We start from the raw sequence: 14,574 nt of genomic DNA, 5'->3' as shown, positions 1-14,574 counted from the left end.
ATCGGTAAGCAACAAAAGTGCCTTGCCCAAGGGGACCTCGACATGTGGCAGGAGGAAGCTGAACTCGAACTTACAACCTTCTGATCACAAGACGACCACTCTACCCACTGAGCCACAGTCACCCTGAACATTTTTTTAAAAAGCCACTGCATGATCCTTCTGTTAACCTTTTTTAAATTCCGGATTTAAACACATTTCACTACAAAAAAATGCAAGTGCAACATAAAATGTGAGTAGAGAAGGTAAAATAAAGGACAAACCATAAAACTACAAAAACAGAGAGAAAATAAACAGAAATCATTTCTATTACAAGAAGAATTTTAATTCTTAAAGTAATCGGTTGCTATAAATATTGAGCTATGTGTTGTTGTGGCACTGTGCCATCTGCCACTAAAAAAGTGAAGGGAAAAGGGCTAAAGCAGAGGAAGCAGCCATCGTTGGGTAAGGAATAGTCTTAGATTTAGTGCTGATACCTCAAGACTTTTAGGTGATTTTTAAAGCAATTCTTGCAGTTTCTTGAACACTTTTGGGGGGCAATTTACATTGACCAATTGACCTAACCTACATGTTTTAGGAGATGTGGGGGGAAACCAGAGCACCTGGAGAAAACCCACGCAAGCACGGGGAGAACATGCAAACTCCACACAGCAAAGATCTGACACATCCTCCCTGTGAAGCTGCAGTGCTAACCACTGCATCACCGTGCTGCCCGCTTTTTTCTATTTCAAATTCATCTTAGCGTTTGATTGTTTTTGAATTGGGTTAGGAAGGGATCTTTGTTCTAGTTGGTTAATGGGGGGAAAAACTTGCCTTTTTAATTTTTGTCATGACGGAGCGTCGCATGGCATGATAGTTAAAGTGAGACGTCTTGATTTTCATTCACTCTTTTCCTTCTTTTTTCTGTTTCTTCAAACACAGAATGTTTTGTAATTTTTTCCAAATTGAAAGCTTTGGCTTTTTCCTTTTACCATCCTGCATGGATTGAGGATCTGGGTTGTCCACATTCTCCTGGATGGTTTCTACAGCGAACTCCGTCTTTGCTGTGGATTCCAAATCCGTGGAACAACCTGATGAGGTTTCTTCTGAGAAATCCTCCTCAGAAGAAACCTCTTGAATTAAAACTTCAACCTGGTCAGGTTGGCTCTCTGAATCTTTCTCCTTCTCTTGAAAATCTGTAAACTCTTGTGATGTTTTTTGTTGTAGATCTTCCCTCTCATCTCTCAGAGAGTTGTCAAGCTGGAGATCCTCATTTTCTCTTTCCAATTTAATATTTCTCTCACAATTTACTTGCTGATATTTATCTGCTTGTTGTGTTAGAGCAGCAACATCCGTTTCATATCTACAATTCAGCTCCTGGTACAAACCTTTAATCTTCTCCAACTCAGTCTGTGCATCCCTTTCCTTTTCTTGCAGGATTTTCATATCATTTGCTGTGTTTTCCTGGAGGTCGGCATTCATGGCTTTTATGTTGTGGAGAAGAGCCAAGTCTTCCAAGTGAGCTTTTTTCTCCTCAGTTATTTGCACCTGAAGATTTTCCACCTGCTGTTGAAGTGAAGAATGGTTTGTTTCATGCTGGCCTATATTAGATTTTAAAAGTTTTGCGAGCCCGTTGAATTTCTGCTGCAGAGTCTGGAACTCTTCTGTCATCGTTTCATAGAGATGATCTTGCTCAGCTTTCAGTTTGTTGATTTCCTCAAGGTCTTTCTTCGCTCTCTCTGAACTGGCTTCTCTTTCATGATCTATCTCTTTCTTGTATGTTTCTACTTGGGCTTTAAGTCCAGAAACATCTCTATCATACTTCCCGCCGAGTTCTTCATATGAACGTTTGACCTGTTCCAATTCGTCCTGCAAACTTTTCTCGTCAGCTTCATACTTACAGCAAAGCTCCTCGTAAGAAGTCTGGAGTTTGTCCAGTTCTTCTTGGAGGGCTTTACCTTTTTCTTTCTCAGCCTGGATTTCTGATGAAAATGCTTCCTGGCTGAGGAGATGGGCCGTCTTTAGATCTACAAAGTCTTGTTGCAGCATCTTCTTATTCTTATGTCTCACGTCGTTGTGCACCTTGGAAGCAAGGATCGCAGCGCTGACAGCTGCTGGATCACTAAGCTTCTCTACTCTCTCGAGTTCCCTCTTTGACTCTTTGGACTTGTTGATGAACACTTCTTTGATAGCTTTCTGCCTTCTTAACTGGAGTTTGGTTTCTTCCAGCTCTTCTTCCATGTGGGCCAGTCGTTGGTTGTCTTCAAACCTTTGGGCTCTCTCCATTTCCAAAAAAGCACGCAGCCTTTGGATTTCCTCGTGCAAAACATTCGGGTGCACAGGAGGGAACCTGCCTTGGGAGTTGTGCTGGAATCCCCTTCTCATCTGGGGTCCCATCTTTCCATTGTGGTATCTTGGGTTTTGATGAAACATTTTCCCTTAAATATGTTCTCTAAAATCAGTCGGTATCTAAATTACCTGAACGGTATTTGAAAGAGCTTTGAGTATGTCTGAACTGGTCAGCGATATAGCAAGCAATGAAAGATATGCAGAATTGTGTTCTGTACATATATGTGTAGTTGATGACATCACACAGACTGCCTCTCTAGTGACATCACAGAATCTTCTTCTGGTGGTGTTACATCATCTCACCAGTAAATTTCATGCTTTTTATTCTTGTTTATATTCAAAATAGTCTGAATGTGACGCAGCATGTTGAATGTGACAGGTAGCCAATCAGAAAGCGAGGATTCTCCTCTGTGTTTTCTGAGGGGAAATTATGGAGGGGAATCCTAAACAGCTGACACCGTGCAACCCGAAGTCCAGATGATATGTGGAAACAACATTAATGTTTATTCAACATGCAAAGAATATAGAAATGACAAGAGGAGGAGTTGGAGCGAAATTGCTACCGCAGTTGATAAACCCGGTAACTTTTCAGCTGTTCTTCGTTAACATGACGTAAATAGGTTATAATGATTTTCATTCAGTCAGGACTTTACTCTGACACTAGCCACATGCATTGCAGGTAGATTGTAGTAAAGCATTGATTAATGCCTGGTTTTAAAATTAGTTCACTGGACTTGTAGTCATTATTTTGTGCCCATTGCTGGACACCACACGGCAGGGCCGAACCCGATCGAACCGTTATACCTAGGATTTCTGTCGGCTAATGTTTGATCTGTCAGGTTTTAAAATGGGCCGACAATCGGCCGAGAGCTCTACGATGGTGTAGTGTGCGCTGGGCTTTACACTAAGGAAATGAGGAAGGGAGGGTCAGTGGAGAGCACCGGAGTTTAGCCTTTTTTCGTTCAGTGTCATTAACAGAAAGAGAAAAAGGCCGGAAGAGACGATAATGCCGATAATTAATGACGTTGATAGTTTTAATTTATCGTACGATTGATTGATTTACCGTTTATCGCGACAGGCCTAAATACACATGCAAACAAACTGAAAGTTTTCTCAAAACACAAAGTGAAATTACTTAAAACATTGATAACTGTAAAGGTGGAAGTTACAACTCGTAGAATAAACAATTTTCAGCAAATGTTGCAGAATCAAATAAATCGTTTTGTGCTACTCGAGATAAGGTGCTAATTTAAAATTTTCTCGTGATAAGTTATAATGGATGGAGTGAGGTTTAACACACACCAATCTTCTTAAGAAAACCAAGTTTGTTTTCTCAAGAATACGTTTTTAAGATGAGAAATCCATCAAGAAAATAACCTTGTTATCTAAAGGAAATCCTCATGAAACGGTTCATGAGGAAAACGGGATATTAACTTGTTATTTCAAGAAAACCATCAAGAAATCAACACTTTATTTTGGGAAAGCCACTGGTAAAAAGTATATGTGGAAAACGTCGGCTCTCAGCTTCTGTATCAAAGTGTTTAATATGTTCTGTAAAATAAAAATATGTTTTTCATCTTATTTCTGAAATGCTGCTTTTTTCTGTCACACCGTTTCCCTTGGCACTCTGAGGGAGCTGGAGGACCGAAGCGCTGAATCCTGTGTGCTGAACTCACTCTGTGCTCTGCGTGCCGTCCTGCTGCCGGGACTCTGGGAAGGAGAGGATCCCTTCTTCTTTCTGCTTCTCCCTGGCTCTCCTCCGCCGCTCCCGCTCCACCTCCTCTGCATCCTCCTGGCTCCGCTGCACCGTCACCCTGCAGCCAGCATGGACACCAACACGCCGTCAGCATGCGTCCGGTTTTATGGTGCATTCTGTGTTGTTTTGTTTTTATGAAAACTTTCAAAGTTTCAGGTCAGATTCTTTCAGATTGAGTAGGATACATTTACAGTAAAGTTGCTATTTTAACTTTTAAAAGAGTTTCTTGTGCCAAAATTAGTTCATGTTCTGAAGTAACGTTGAATTAAACCCTAACCTTTCTACGTTTACATGCAGCATTAACGATGCTCAATCAGATTAATAGTCAAATATAAATATTTAGCTATAATAATTAGCTTGGTAACTGAATAGTAATTTGAAGCTAAATATTTAGTTAGCTTGATAAATATTTTGCCTCAAATGACATTTTTAGATTGCTCACTAAACATTTAGCTTCAAAGTAAATATTTAGTTAGCAAACTAAATATTAATCTTCAAGCTAAATATTTAGCTTGTTAATTAATTTTTTAGCTTGAAACTGCAACATTTATAAATGAATGAATAACATGGTGGGCTTTTCTGTTATGGCAGACTAAATAATGCAACAATGTAACTTTACAAACAGCATCAAATATCTATTAGCTGTATTTTATCATTAGAAGTTATGAAATTCAGACAGAGAGAAGCTCAGGTTTAAGATATGACCATTGGCATGCAGTAGAGAAATAATGAGCACCAGTGGCCTGTTAACTGGTTGGCTAATGGTTTGAGTCGGTATCTGTGTTTCACGGCTCATTAACCTTTAGCTGTTTTCCACCATGACTCCTGTTGAGGTGATGCTCTCTCTAGCCAAACTGCAGGAGAGGGAACTCGGTGTAACTCCTCAGATGTTGGCCGTGAAGATGACGATTAAAGAACAGCCAGGTAACAGGTTTACTGGTTGTTCTCCAACCAAAGCATTTAGCGCACTTAACTGGAACATAACACGGTGAAATAACATTTTCCAGGGATAAGATGTACACTAAATATTACCAGAGTAACTTCTTTAAAAGTAGCAGCACCGAAACTCTTGTTTGTTTCCAAACATGCCAGGTTTTGGCTAAATCTGGCATGTTCACATTAAAATTTTCTTCCCTTTTCAGCAATTTTTTTTTTTTAAAACTCCTAAAAAAAAATTTCAACAAAACTCAGAGATTCACTGTAGAAACATTTCTACCGTAATTTTTTCAATAGATGAACTTATGGCTTTAAACCAGGTAACAAAAAAATTACCTTCTCAGACATCAAACTGAAAATGAGATACATACATAATAATATCCTCGTAATTTATATTTTTTCATTTGATGGGATAAAAAATGAATCTGTGGAAACGTTTATGTGGCGTGAAAGAAAACACTTTGTTTTTCGAAGAAGCCTCCAGCGGGACTAATTAAAAACGACAATAACTGCTTTCATTGTGCCAGAACATCTGGATAAACTTGATTCAGCTGCTGAAAGGTTTGACTTGATGTGAACCTCACGAGAAAAAAACCCACAGGAAACAGACGAGGAGTGGCAGCTGAGGTAATGCTGCAGAGGGAGGACGGATGAGCAGGAACTGTCAAAATATTAGGGTTGTTGGGAAAAGAAATAAATTATTTTAGTAAATAAAAATCACATTCTGACACGTCACAACTGCAAACCTTCCTGTATGGTAGGTTATGGGATTTTATTACATATATATATGGACAAAAAATTGGAAAGTGTGATGTGCATTTTTAATTATAGAGTAAATTGCACAAAGTAGGATTTAGTAATTAGAAATATTCTGAAGGAAATAAAAAACTGATTTACTTCACTGTGACACTGTTTTGTGTTGGTTTATCACCAAAAATCCTAATCAGATACATTTGAGTTTGATTAAATGTTTTAAAAGCTCCATTTATACGTCCAAATCTTGAAAATATGGCACCTCCCTCCCAACAAATGCATAAACTTTGAAACGGTGCAGGAGGAAATGAGCCAAATCAGTCGGTATGAAAGTGTTTATTTTTTTTGTTGCTTGGAGGAGGAATTGCAGAACATCTCAGTATTCAGCAGGAACATACCAATACCATTGGTAACGAACGAATAAAACAAAGTCGCAATCTAATTTTATCTCGGAAAAGTGAGGTTTGGATTCAGTGCAGAATACTAAAACAGATTAAAAGCGCCAACATCCGTGTAGATGAGTAAGGAAATTAAACATGAACACAGTAAATCTGCTGAGATTATTTCTGTGTGGGATTTTCATCAAACATCTCGGGTTTCAGTGGAACCGCAATCGGAAAGTTCTGGTTCTGTTGGATGTGAATGGATCCACTGGGGATCAGGTTGGATCATCTGGCTCTCATCACAGCTGACTGAAGCATCACAGAGAGATAAAAGCACATATTGATTGGATTCACATTTTAACCCAGGCACCACAATTTATGGTAGATGATAAATTATAAACAATCTGCAGCTTTTTGCCTGATTCCTTTAGGGATAATAAACCTTTTATTTATATCTCTATATTTTATTACAGATAGATTTAGTAGATATTCCAGACAATCTGCATATTGGTGTCCTTTTTAAAGGTTGGCTGACAAACCTTCGCTAAATTTGAACAAAGGACTGTAATTAATTGAAGTTTACTTTAATCAAATAAAATCCCCATCAGTCAGAGAAGTATCTATCCACACATGTATTTTTATGTCTTTTTGTTAAGTGATACAGTAAATAAACAATTTAACGCACTCCACACCACAGCAATGCAAGAACGGCTTTTAATAAGAGGCACGAGACAGAAGCTGCTCGTTTTCATTCAGCAGAAATAAGAAGTTTAGAGCGAGTTGTGGGCTTATGGAAAGACAAAAGTGTCACAATTTTTGAAAAACAAAAAAACATTAAACATAGCAGATATTCAACATGGACCAACTCTTTCAAACAACGTTTCTCTCATTAATATCCTTCACTTATTTTTTTCTACATTTATAATAAGTAAAAGCAAACTCCCTGTTTTATTCATTTTGAATAATTATAATAAGATAAATGCCTTTCAGTTTCTGATCTTATTCAAACATTTGATGATGGTTTGTTCCAACTGGATGAAAAATAAAAAAAAATCCTTAATTTTAGGGCAAAGTTAGCCGTCATTAGCCTGGCCTAAGAGCTTCTCAGTAACAGGAGTTTGGATTTTTTGTTTCTATTTTCATATATGCTACTCTTACAGGTAATAGTAGCTCTGATCTGCCACCTCGTAATCTAAACTTGTCCTCTTCAAAGGTGAGTCCTATTTAGTTAAAGCGTACTTTACAATATGGCTAACCTTATGGATGGCTAATCAATAGTTACGTTTATAATCCGTAAATACTTTATAAATCATTAATAACTGTTTATTATGCAGTTATTAATGGTGAGAAGGAGACTAAATGCTAACAAATCACATTTACAAATGCTTATTGTGCTTACAATGTAGTCTGAAATGTTTAACATAACTCTAGATAAAATAACAGATTTGGGTCACTATTGGGCAGGAAACCAGTAGACTTTCTCTTCTTATCCTCAATTAATACATAATAAACAGTTATAATGATTTATAAAGTGTTTATAGATTAATTAACATATGAACTACTTATTAGCCATCTATTATGGGAGCTTTATTTTAAACTGTACCAGTTAAAGCTGCACCTTTTCCTTTGGGAGGTAAAGTTGAAAGTCATTCATGAATCTCAGTGCAGTTTGCACACTAGGAGGCGCTACTACAAGAAGAAATTCATCTCATGAATGGAATTTTAAAGCAATAGAAATTCAGATCATGTTTTAAGTAAAGGTTTAGTATAACTGAATTAAATTAGGATGATAAAACAAAATGAAAGTGTGGAGAAGAATCAGAATCTGGTGCAACATAAAAGCAACAGAAGTTTGTTTCAAAGTGAAGAAGAAATAAAGCGACTGTTTCCTTTAAGCAACGTTTTCAGCTCATTTATCGCATTTCCTGTGGCAGAGTTTAATTGTTGACCACCCTCTGTTTCAAACCAAGCTGCATGCCAAATGTGACACCAACACACCAGTTTGCACCTTGTGAATTACCTGCTAATTGCAGAGGCGAATGCATCATTAACCATCTGCACTATAAAACCGGCAGGATGTGCTCGCCGTATCGTCTGGGTCAGCTAATTCAGTCACTGAAAAAATGCAGGGCTGCAGACCATGCCACAGCGCAGCGCCGCCTGGCCTGCGACGCGTCGCCGAGGAACGCTGCAACCTTTACAGAACTGGGAAGAGTACCCAGAAACTGCACTTTAGGAAGAGTAGAATTACTTCACTGGGATTTTACTCAAGTAAAAGTAAAAAGTATCCATCCAAGAAATGACCCAAGTAAGAGTAAAAAAGTATTTGCTAAAGAGTCTATTGAAGTACTGAGTAAATGATCAAATTATCAATAATTTAATATATAAAAATTACATCATCAGATGGACCAAAAAAAAAAAAAAAATCAATTGGAAAATCACAAAAAGTAACAAAAATGAGCAAAATCAGTTTCTTTCAATAAAAATCTTATAAACAAAAACTGCATGTCTGTGTGTGGTGAAACTTTAGCTAAAATATACTCAAGTGAAAGTAAAAAGTACATTGTGTTTTCCAAAAAGCTACTAAAGTAAATGTAACTAGTTATTACCCCGCTCTGGACTTTTAACATGATGATGTGGAGTTTTTATGTGCAGCATGCAAATTACAGAGGAGATCCGTCTGACAAACATCACATTTTCCACCACTTCAACAATGAGGCAATGGAGGCCTCGGGGACGGCCGTCTCTTTGTGTGTGAACGCAGCCAGATGATGTCATGGCTATTAAGGAGGTTGCAGTTATAAAGGAAGCCATTGATGTTAGAGATCGGTGTCATTTTCAGTGAAGTCACTCAGAAATGTTCCACCATAAAGAGGAAATCACTGACAATGAGGAAGGGTTGAGAAAGAGCCACAGAAAGAGCAGGAACAATCAAAACAAAACCAAATTACGTGATGGAGGTTTTTTGCTGGAAACATAGTTTGGACCCGTAAAAAACAGCTGGTCTGGTTTGATGTAATCCGAGTTTGATGAGGCCAAAATAAAGTCTGAAAACTGTTTCTATAATATTTAACGTCTTCTTGAATGAGTTTTGGAGAAAAAGAAACAGTTAAAGGATTTCAATGCCAACACATTTTATAATTAAGAGAACGTTTAAAAGGCACGTCTTCACACAGTGTTAACAAAACAAAGGCAAATCTCAATGATTTTATTGTATAAAACCAGAAACCAATTGGTTTTGAATTTTTTGTGTGTTAATTTAATCGTCTTGCATCTAAATGAATAATTAATATTTGTATCAGTTTTAATGACTATATTCTCACAGCTTATGAAAACCCAGTGAGCTGGGTTATTATAATATTGTTTAATATTATATTACAATATATTTTTATATTTTAACTACTAAAATATTATTTTTTAAAACAAATTTATGATTCAAAAATACATATTTTTTATCATACATTATTCAGCTGTTATCCAGGAGCCACTAAAGATAACAAAAAAAATATTAGCAGAAAGTTTAGTGGAAGGACAAAGAAGAAAACAAGTGGTATTGGGAGGATTCAAAGTCGTGGACAGCAGCTAGCGTCGGAGCTTCAAGAGACAGCACACAGAGGCATTCAGGGTTTTTCAAAACGTCAGAGCTGTTTTGAACTGGGCTGCGGAGAAAAAGAACTGGATTGTTGCCTGGACCAGTGCCAAATGTACCAACAACACCAATTATCATGGTGTTACTGGGCTTGATTGACCAGAAAACCGGCCTGATTTGAACCTAAAGGCTGCTATGACAGCAACCTTACAGCAAGCTCAAATCGCTGCAGTGGCAGCTATAGTGACACTTCTGGTGACACAATGCCACGGCTACAGACACACATACAGCCACCATTGGTTCGGTGAAACTCGGACACTCTCTGGCCACCTAGTGGCAGCTGGTATGTGCTGGAGTGACATCTGTCACTGCCACGATTTGAGCTCGGCCCTGCTGACCTCAGCAGAACCACAGGCTGACCTCTGTCATTCTGATTCATGCAAAAGGCAACGGAAGTTCATTTGCATAGCACAGTTCAGCAGCAAAGAAATTCAAGATGCTTTACACGATGAAACCAAGATGAAAAAAACGAGCCAAAAACATGCACTGAGTCCATAAAGTCTATAAAATACATGGATATAGTTTTCTTGATTAATTAACATTTCTTTTTTTTTGTTAGTCAAATTTTCTGAGAAACTGAGTTTTATATGTTCATCATAATCAAACTGAACAGAAATAAACTCTGAGTCTAATCAGTGAATATGATACATTTTTCATGATATTATGACTGAATAGTATTTAAACGCTCTATACAGATTTCGCAACAATCGATTAAAAATCCAGATCACGTCCTCCTGTCTCCAGCCACTGGAACTGAACTCGACTCGGAGCTGTTTGCCATTTACCGACTTTTTTAATTTAACGATTATTGTCAGTTTTCAAATAATACTTTTTGCTTTAAATACGCAGCTGATACTCACTAAAATACCAACTCTGATGTTTATAAGGTCCTTTATGAGCTTTAAAACTGAACAGCGTGTACCAGCTACTACACCCAGGGGCGATTAGATAAGCACCCTGGTGTTCATTGTTGGTACTGCACCCTAAAGCAACATGGGAGGAGGGGGGACTGCCTCAGAGTGCAATAAAATCTAGATCCATTTCAATAAAGTACCGACTGCAAATTCACTATTTACTGGAGAATAAACAAAGAAGAATCCCTCTTTTAAAGTACAATTATCGAAAATCCTTGTTTTACAATGAGCTAGTGAATCTAATATTGTAGATTTGAGATTTAAGCAACAAAAATCTAGTTTACATCTGTACATGAATTCATATGTTGATCCAAACCTTTCCTAGGAGCCAAAAAAAACCTCAGCATGTATTTCTTTGCGTTCAGCTTCTATATTTAATTTATTTTATGAAAATAAATGGTATATTTTAGTGAATCAGGACCAAGTTCAGCAGAACAGAGCAGAAATCTTGATGTCTCTTATTCACACTGATGGTGAAGCTGTTTAAACAACAGGTGTTAGTTAGCTGTATTGTTGTTTTTCATTGCAATTAACGTATTTCTAATAAAAGGTAAATCGGATGCATGTTAAAATGTTTTCCACTAATTTTTAAAGTAAAAACCAAATCTCAGAAAAAAATTGAAGTAAAATATCCTTTACTTATATGTTCATTTAAAAAAATATTTAGTTATCCTGTTATTTTGTGCATCTTTATATTGTGTTTTGTGAAACACGAAAAGTTATTTTATCTTAGAGTGAGGCTATACATTCATATTCAATAAATTAGAATATGCTTTCTGATGAGGCTTTTGAAAATAACATTTAAAAATCAGATATTAAATGTACTTTTCATTAAGCCCACATTTCTGTATTAAATATTTTTATTGGTTTGATATAATATTTTGATTTTAAATGTCATGTTTTCATGAAGTGTAAGTGAAAAATGGTCATAATTAGAAATAAAGACTTTCAAACATTCATCTATACAACATGTTTCCACTTAGTGATAAAGTTTTCAGTAATATTAAAATTTATTGAATAAATCTGTACAAACAAAACATTGGTTACTTATTATAGATGGAGTTAATCTAAATTTACATGAGTGCCCAATATTTAAACATTTCATCAGCTTCTCCTTTGGGATCTGGAAGTAAAAACTTTCTACATTTTTGGCTCATTTATGTTTTACTTTGGTAAAAGTTGCACATTTCCAGTTTTAGCTGGTTAAATTCTTACTGATTTTACAGCTTGCTGATCTTTTCCTGAGAGAATAGTAATGAAATAGATCCCTAACGTGTATTTTATTATTGCTTCATCCTGCTGGTGATGACCCAGAGTTGTGTTGCGTCTCACCTGATGAGGTTCTGCAGGAGCTGCTTGCTGGAGTTTCTCCTCTTGATGGACTCCGACATGTTGGCTGGTTCTGGTCCGTGGTCCCGGTTCTGTTCCTGGTTCCTGAGCCTCAACCCGTCCCTGCTGCTGCTCTCCGTTGCCCCCTTTTCTGCCGTGCTGCTCATGTTGGGTTCTCCCTCTCCAGTCAGTCGCAGCTCTCTCCTCCCTCCATGTGGTTTTCATTGAAACAGTTTGACCCCCCCGCCCGACCCCTCCTCTGAACAGAGGTCATGTGACTCTCCCAGAGGGGCAGTAAGATGATATCATAACAGTGGATCTGTGGCAATATTGTGCATGTGTACATTGTAATTCCAGAGGGAAGTGTAATTAGGGGGGATGTCTGTTGCTAGAGTTGTTTTCTTCATACGTATTGAAACAAAAAGTCTTTTTTTTCTATTTAACAACGAATAGCACTGAAATGTATCCACTTCCTGTTGCCTACATGTTTATGTCCAAAACAGGGGTAACGCTTTTAACAGCAAATGTTACAGAGGAAGCATTTTGAACATTTTTATACTTGTATTAAATTTTCAACTGCTTCTAAAACAGTCCAAGCGCTTAAAAAAACCACCCTGCTGTTTTCTGACAGTAAGTTAATGTTTTTGGTGTCTGGAAAATGAGCCGTTTCAAAAACCTTCCAACTGTTAAGTCACATTCGACGAGCAATCTGCAGTTACCTAGCAACCCCATCCAAGCCCATCCCCGTTACCTAGCTGAGTTCCAGCATGTTTGGCCAGCTGGTTTTCAATTCAATTCAAAAATTGTAACTCATTAATTCTTATTATTCAGAGTTATTGTAGATCGTGATGGCTGCTGGCAGGAAATATTTCCTGTAGCTGTCTGTATTACAGCTAATCTGAAGAAGCCTCTGACTGAAGATACTCTGTTTTCTCAAGCCTCATGTACAGGATGGTCAAGGTTGTCCATAAATTTCTTGATTTTATTAAGAATCATTTACATAATCATCTCCAGAGGTTCCTCAGTCGCCCAGAACAGAACCAGAACAGAACCAGCCTTCTTTATTAGGATGTTGAGCCTTTTTAGGTCCCTGGTTCCGATGCTGTTGCTCCAACAGTTTTCCCACTGTATGTCCTGTACAATGGCTGCTGGAAAAGACAAGTGTTTTGTTGTTGACTTATCATCCAGAAACCACTTGCTGCATTCTTTTTTGGTTGTGCAGGAGGCTCCACTTCTGCTTTTCAAAGATGTACAATTGTATAATTGCCGATCTGTTTGCAGCCATTTCAATATGTGAGGGTAAATGTTGAGTTGGGGGGCGGCGTGGCCAGCAGCAGCTCATTTGATGACAAGACGTCCTAACTCCACTCATCCTGAAAGAGATGAAAACAGGCAGAACTGAGACTAAAATCTCATTATCTAAGAAGGATTTTCTACAAAAAATGTTTTACATCACCTATTAGTTTATCCTAATCTGTTCAAGGAAGCATAATGTCACCTTTAAAGCTCCAGCATGTAAACTTCTGGTTTCAACTGTATCGAAAGCTGGAAAATCGAATCTTTTACATGGATTTTACTGCGAAGTAATAACACACTTTCTTGTAAGACATCATTTATTTTCATGTGTACGAAATACATGTATCATTTATGGATTCTCATTTTGCATAGTGTGTGTATGTTGGTATGACTGGCATGCTAATGCTTTAATTATGTTGCAGTTTTCCAGGACAGGTGTGAGGGAGGGGCCACTTTCTGTTTGAAAAGGTTAAAGAAGTCACTGAATCCGGTGCATCACTTGGTACAACCAAATGAAGGGTTTTATTTTTTGTACAGTGTAATTTAGCACAGTATTTCACAACACTCCCATGTTCACTGTATATTTTGCATCTCTGAGTTGCTTTGTTCATGCCACAGAATTTTCTAAAATATGCCGATTAGATTACAGTGTCAGAGGAAGCAGTATTTATCTAAAGCTGCATGTCTTCATATGCAGCTGAAATGTAAAATGCAGCTCATATTTCTTAAGTTTATATTTAAGGGTAAACATGGTGCATTTAGAAAAGTAAAGCTCAATTTTTTTTTGTTAATTTTGTTATCTTTTTTACATGTAAAGCACTTGAAACTGTCTTGCTGCTGAATATGTTACCCAAATAAACTTTGAGTTTGTTTTTCAACATGCAAAGTTTATGATCTTAGTTAGGCAGGAGGATAAACTTTACACTTTTTATTTTGCAATACCCCTGAGTGATGTAAATGTGCTCCTAAAGCAAGCCTGCAGGCCAGTTTTACACATATTCATATCATCCAAGGACTTATGGAGGCTAAGCGCATGAAATCGTCGACTGTTATGGTTATTATGAAGTCCTTTCTGCGCTCCTATAAATATATTGAAGTAAAAACAATCAGGAAGACCCTGCACAGAGACCCAGCTGCTCAGTTACTGATTATGGTGCAAAACTTGAATTAAATAAATAAGGAAGTAAATATTTGAGCTTTTCATGTTACATATTTCTGCAGAACTTTGGAAGC

The 14,574-nt window shown here is 37.4% G+C and overlaps 2 protein-coding genes across 4 annotated transcripts in view; both read right to left on the bottom strand.

The window, feature by feature from the left end:
* Nucleotides 1-12,243, bottom strand: part of LOC111608378 (non-muscle caldesmon-like) — a 36,550-nt gene extending 24,307 nt beyond the window's left edge. For all 3 annotated transcript variants that reach the window (XM_023332229.1, XM_023332230.1, XM_023332231.1), the window contains exons 1-2: nt 12,049-12,243; nt 4,002-4,139 (exon numbers count right to left, since the gene is read on the bottom strand). In XM_023332229.1, the coding sequence (XP_023187997.1) occupies nt 4,002-4,139; nt 12,049-12,212 (302 nt within the window). In that variant the 5' untranslated portion in view covers nt 12,213-12,243. The remainder of the gene's footprint in view (nt 1-4,001; nt 4,140-12,048) is intronic.
* On the bottom strand, nt 286-2,843 carry LOC111608379 (centrosome-associated protein CEP250-like). The gene has a single exon (XM_023332232.1). It carries the CDS (start codon nt 2,407-2,409, stop codon nt 880-882), a length of 1,530 nt encoding a protein of 509 aa, XP_023188000.1. The 5' UTR covers nt 2,410-2,843; the 3' UTR covers nt 286-879.
* Nucleotides 12,244-14,574: the final 2,331 nt, after the last annotated feature.

The sequence above is a fragment of the Xiphophorus maculatus genome, chromosome 4 (assembly GCF_002775205.1).
Source record: "Xiphophorus maculatus strain JP 163 A chromosome 4, X_maculatus-5.0-male, whole genome shotgun sequence".
Classification (NCBI taxonomy): Eukaryota; Metazoa; Chordata; class Actinopteri; order Cyprinodontiformes; family Poeciliidae; genus Xiphophorus; species Xiphophorus maculatus.
The sequence above is the reverse complement of the archived record's forward strand: the minus strand, read 5'-3'. Positions and strand labels throughout refer to the sequence as shown.

Coding starts and splice junctions, on each gene's coding strand:
- LOC111608379 (XM_023332232.1), bottom strand. CDS start 2,409: ATGTTTCATCAAAACCCAAGATACCACAATGGAAAGATGGGACCCCAG.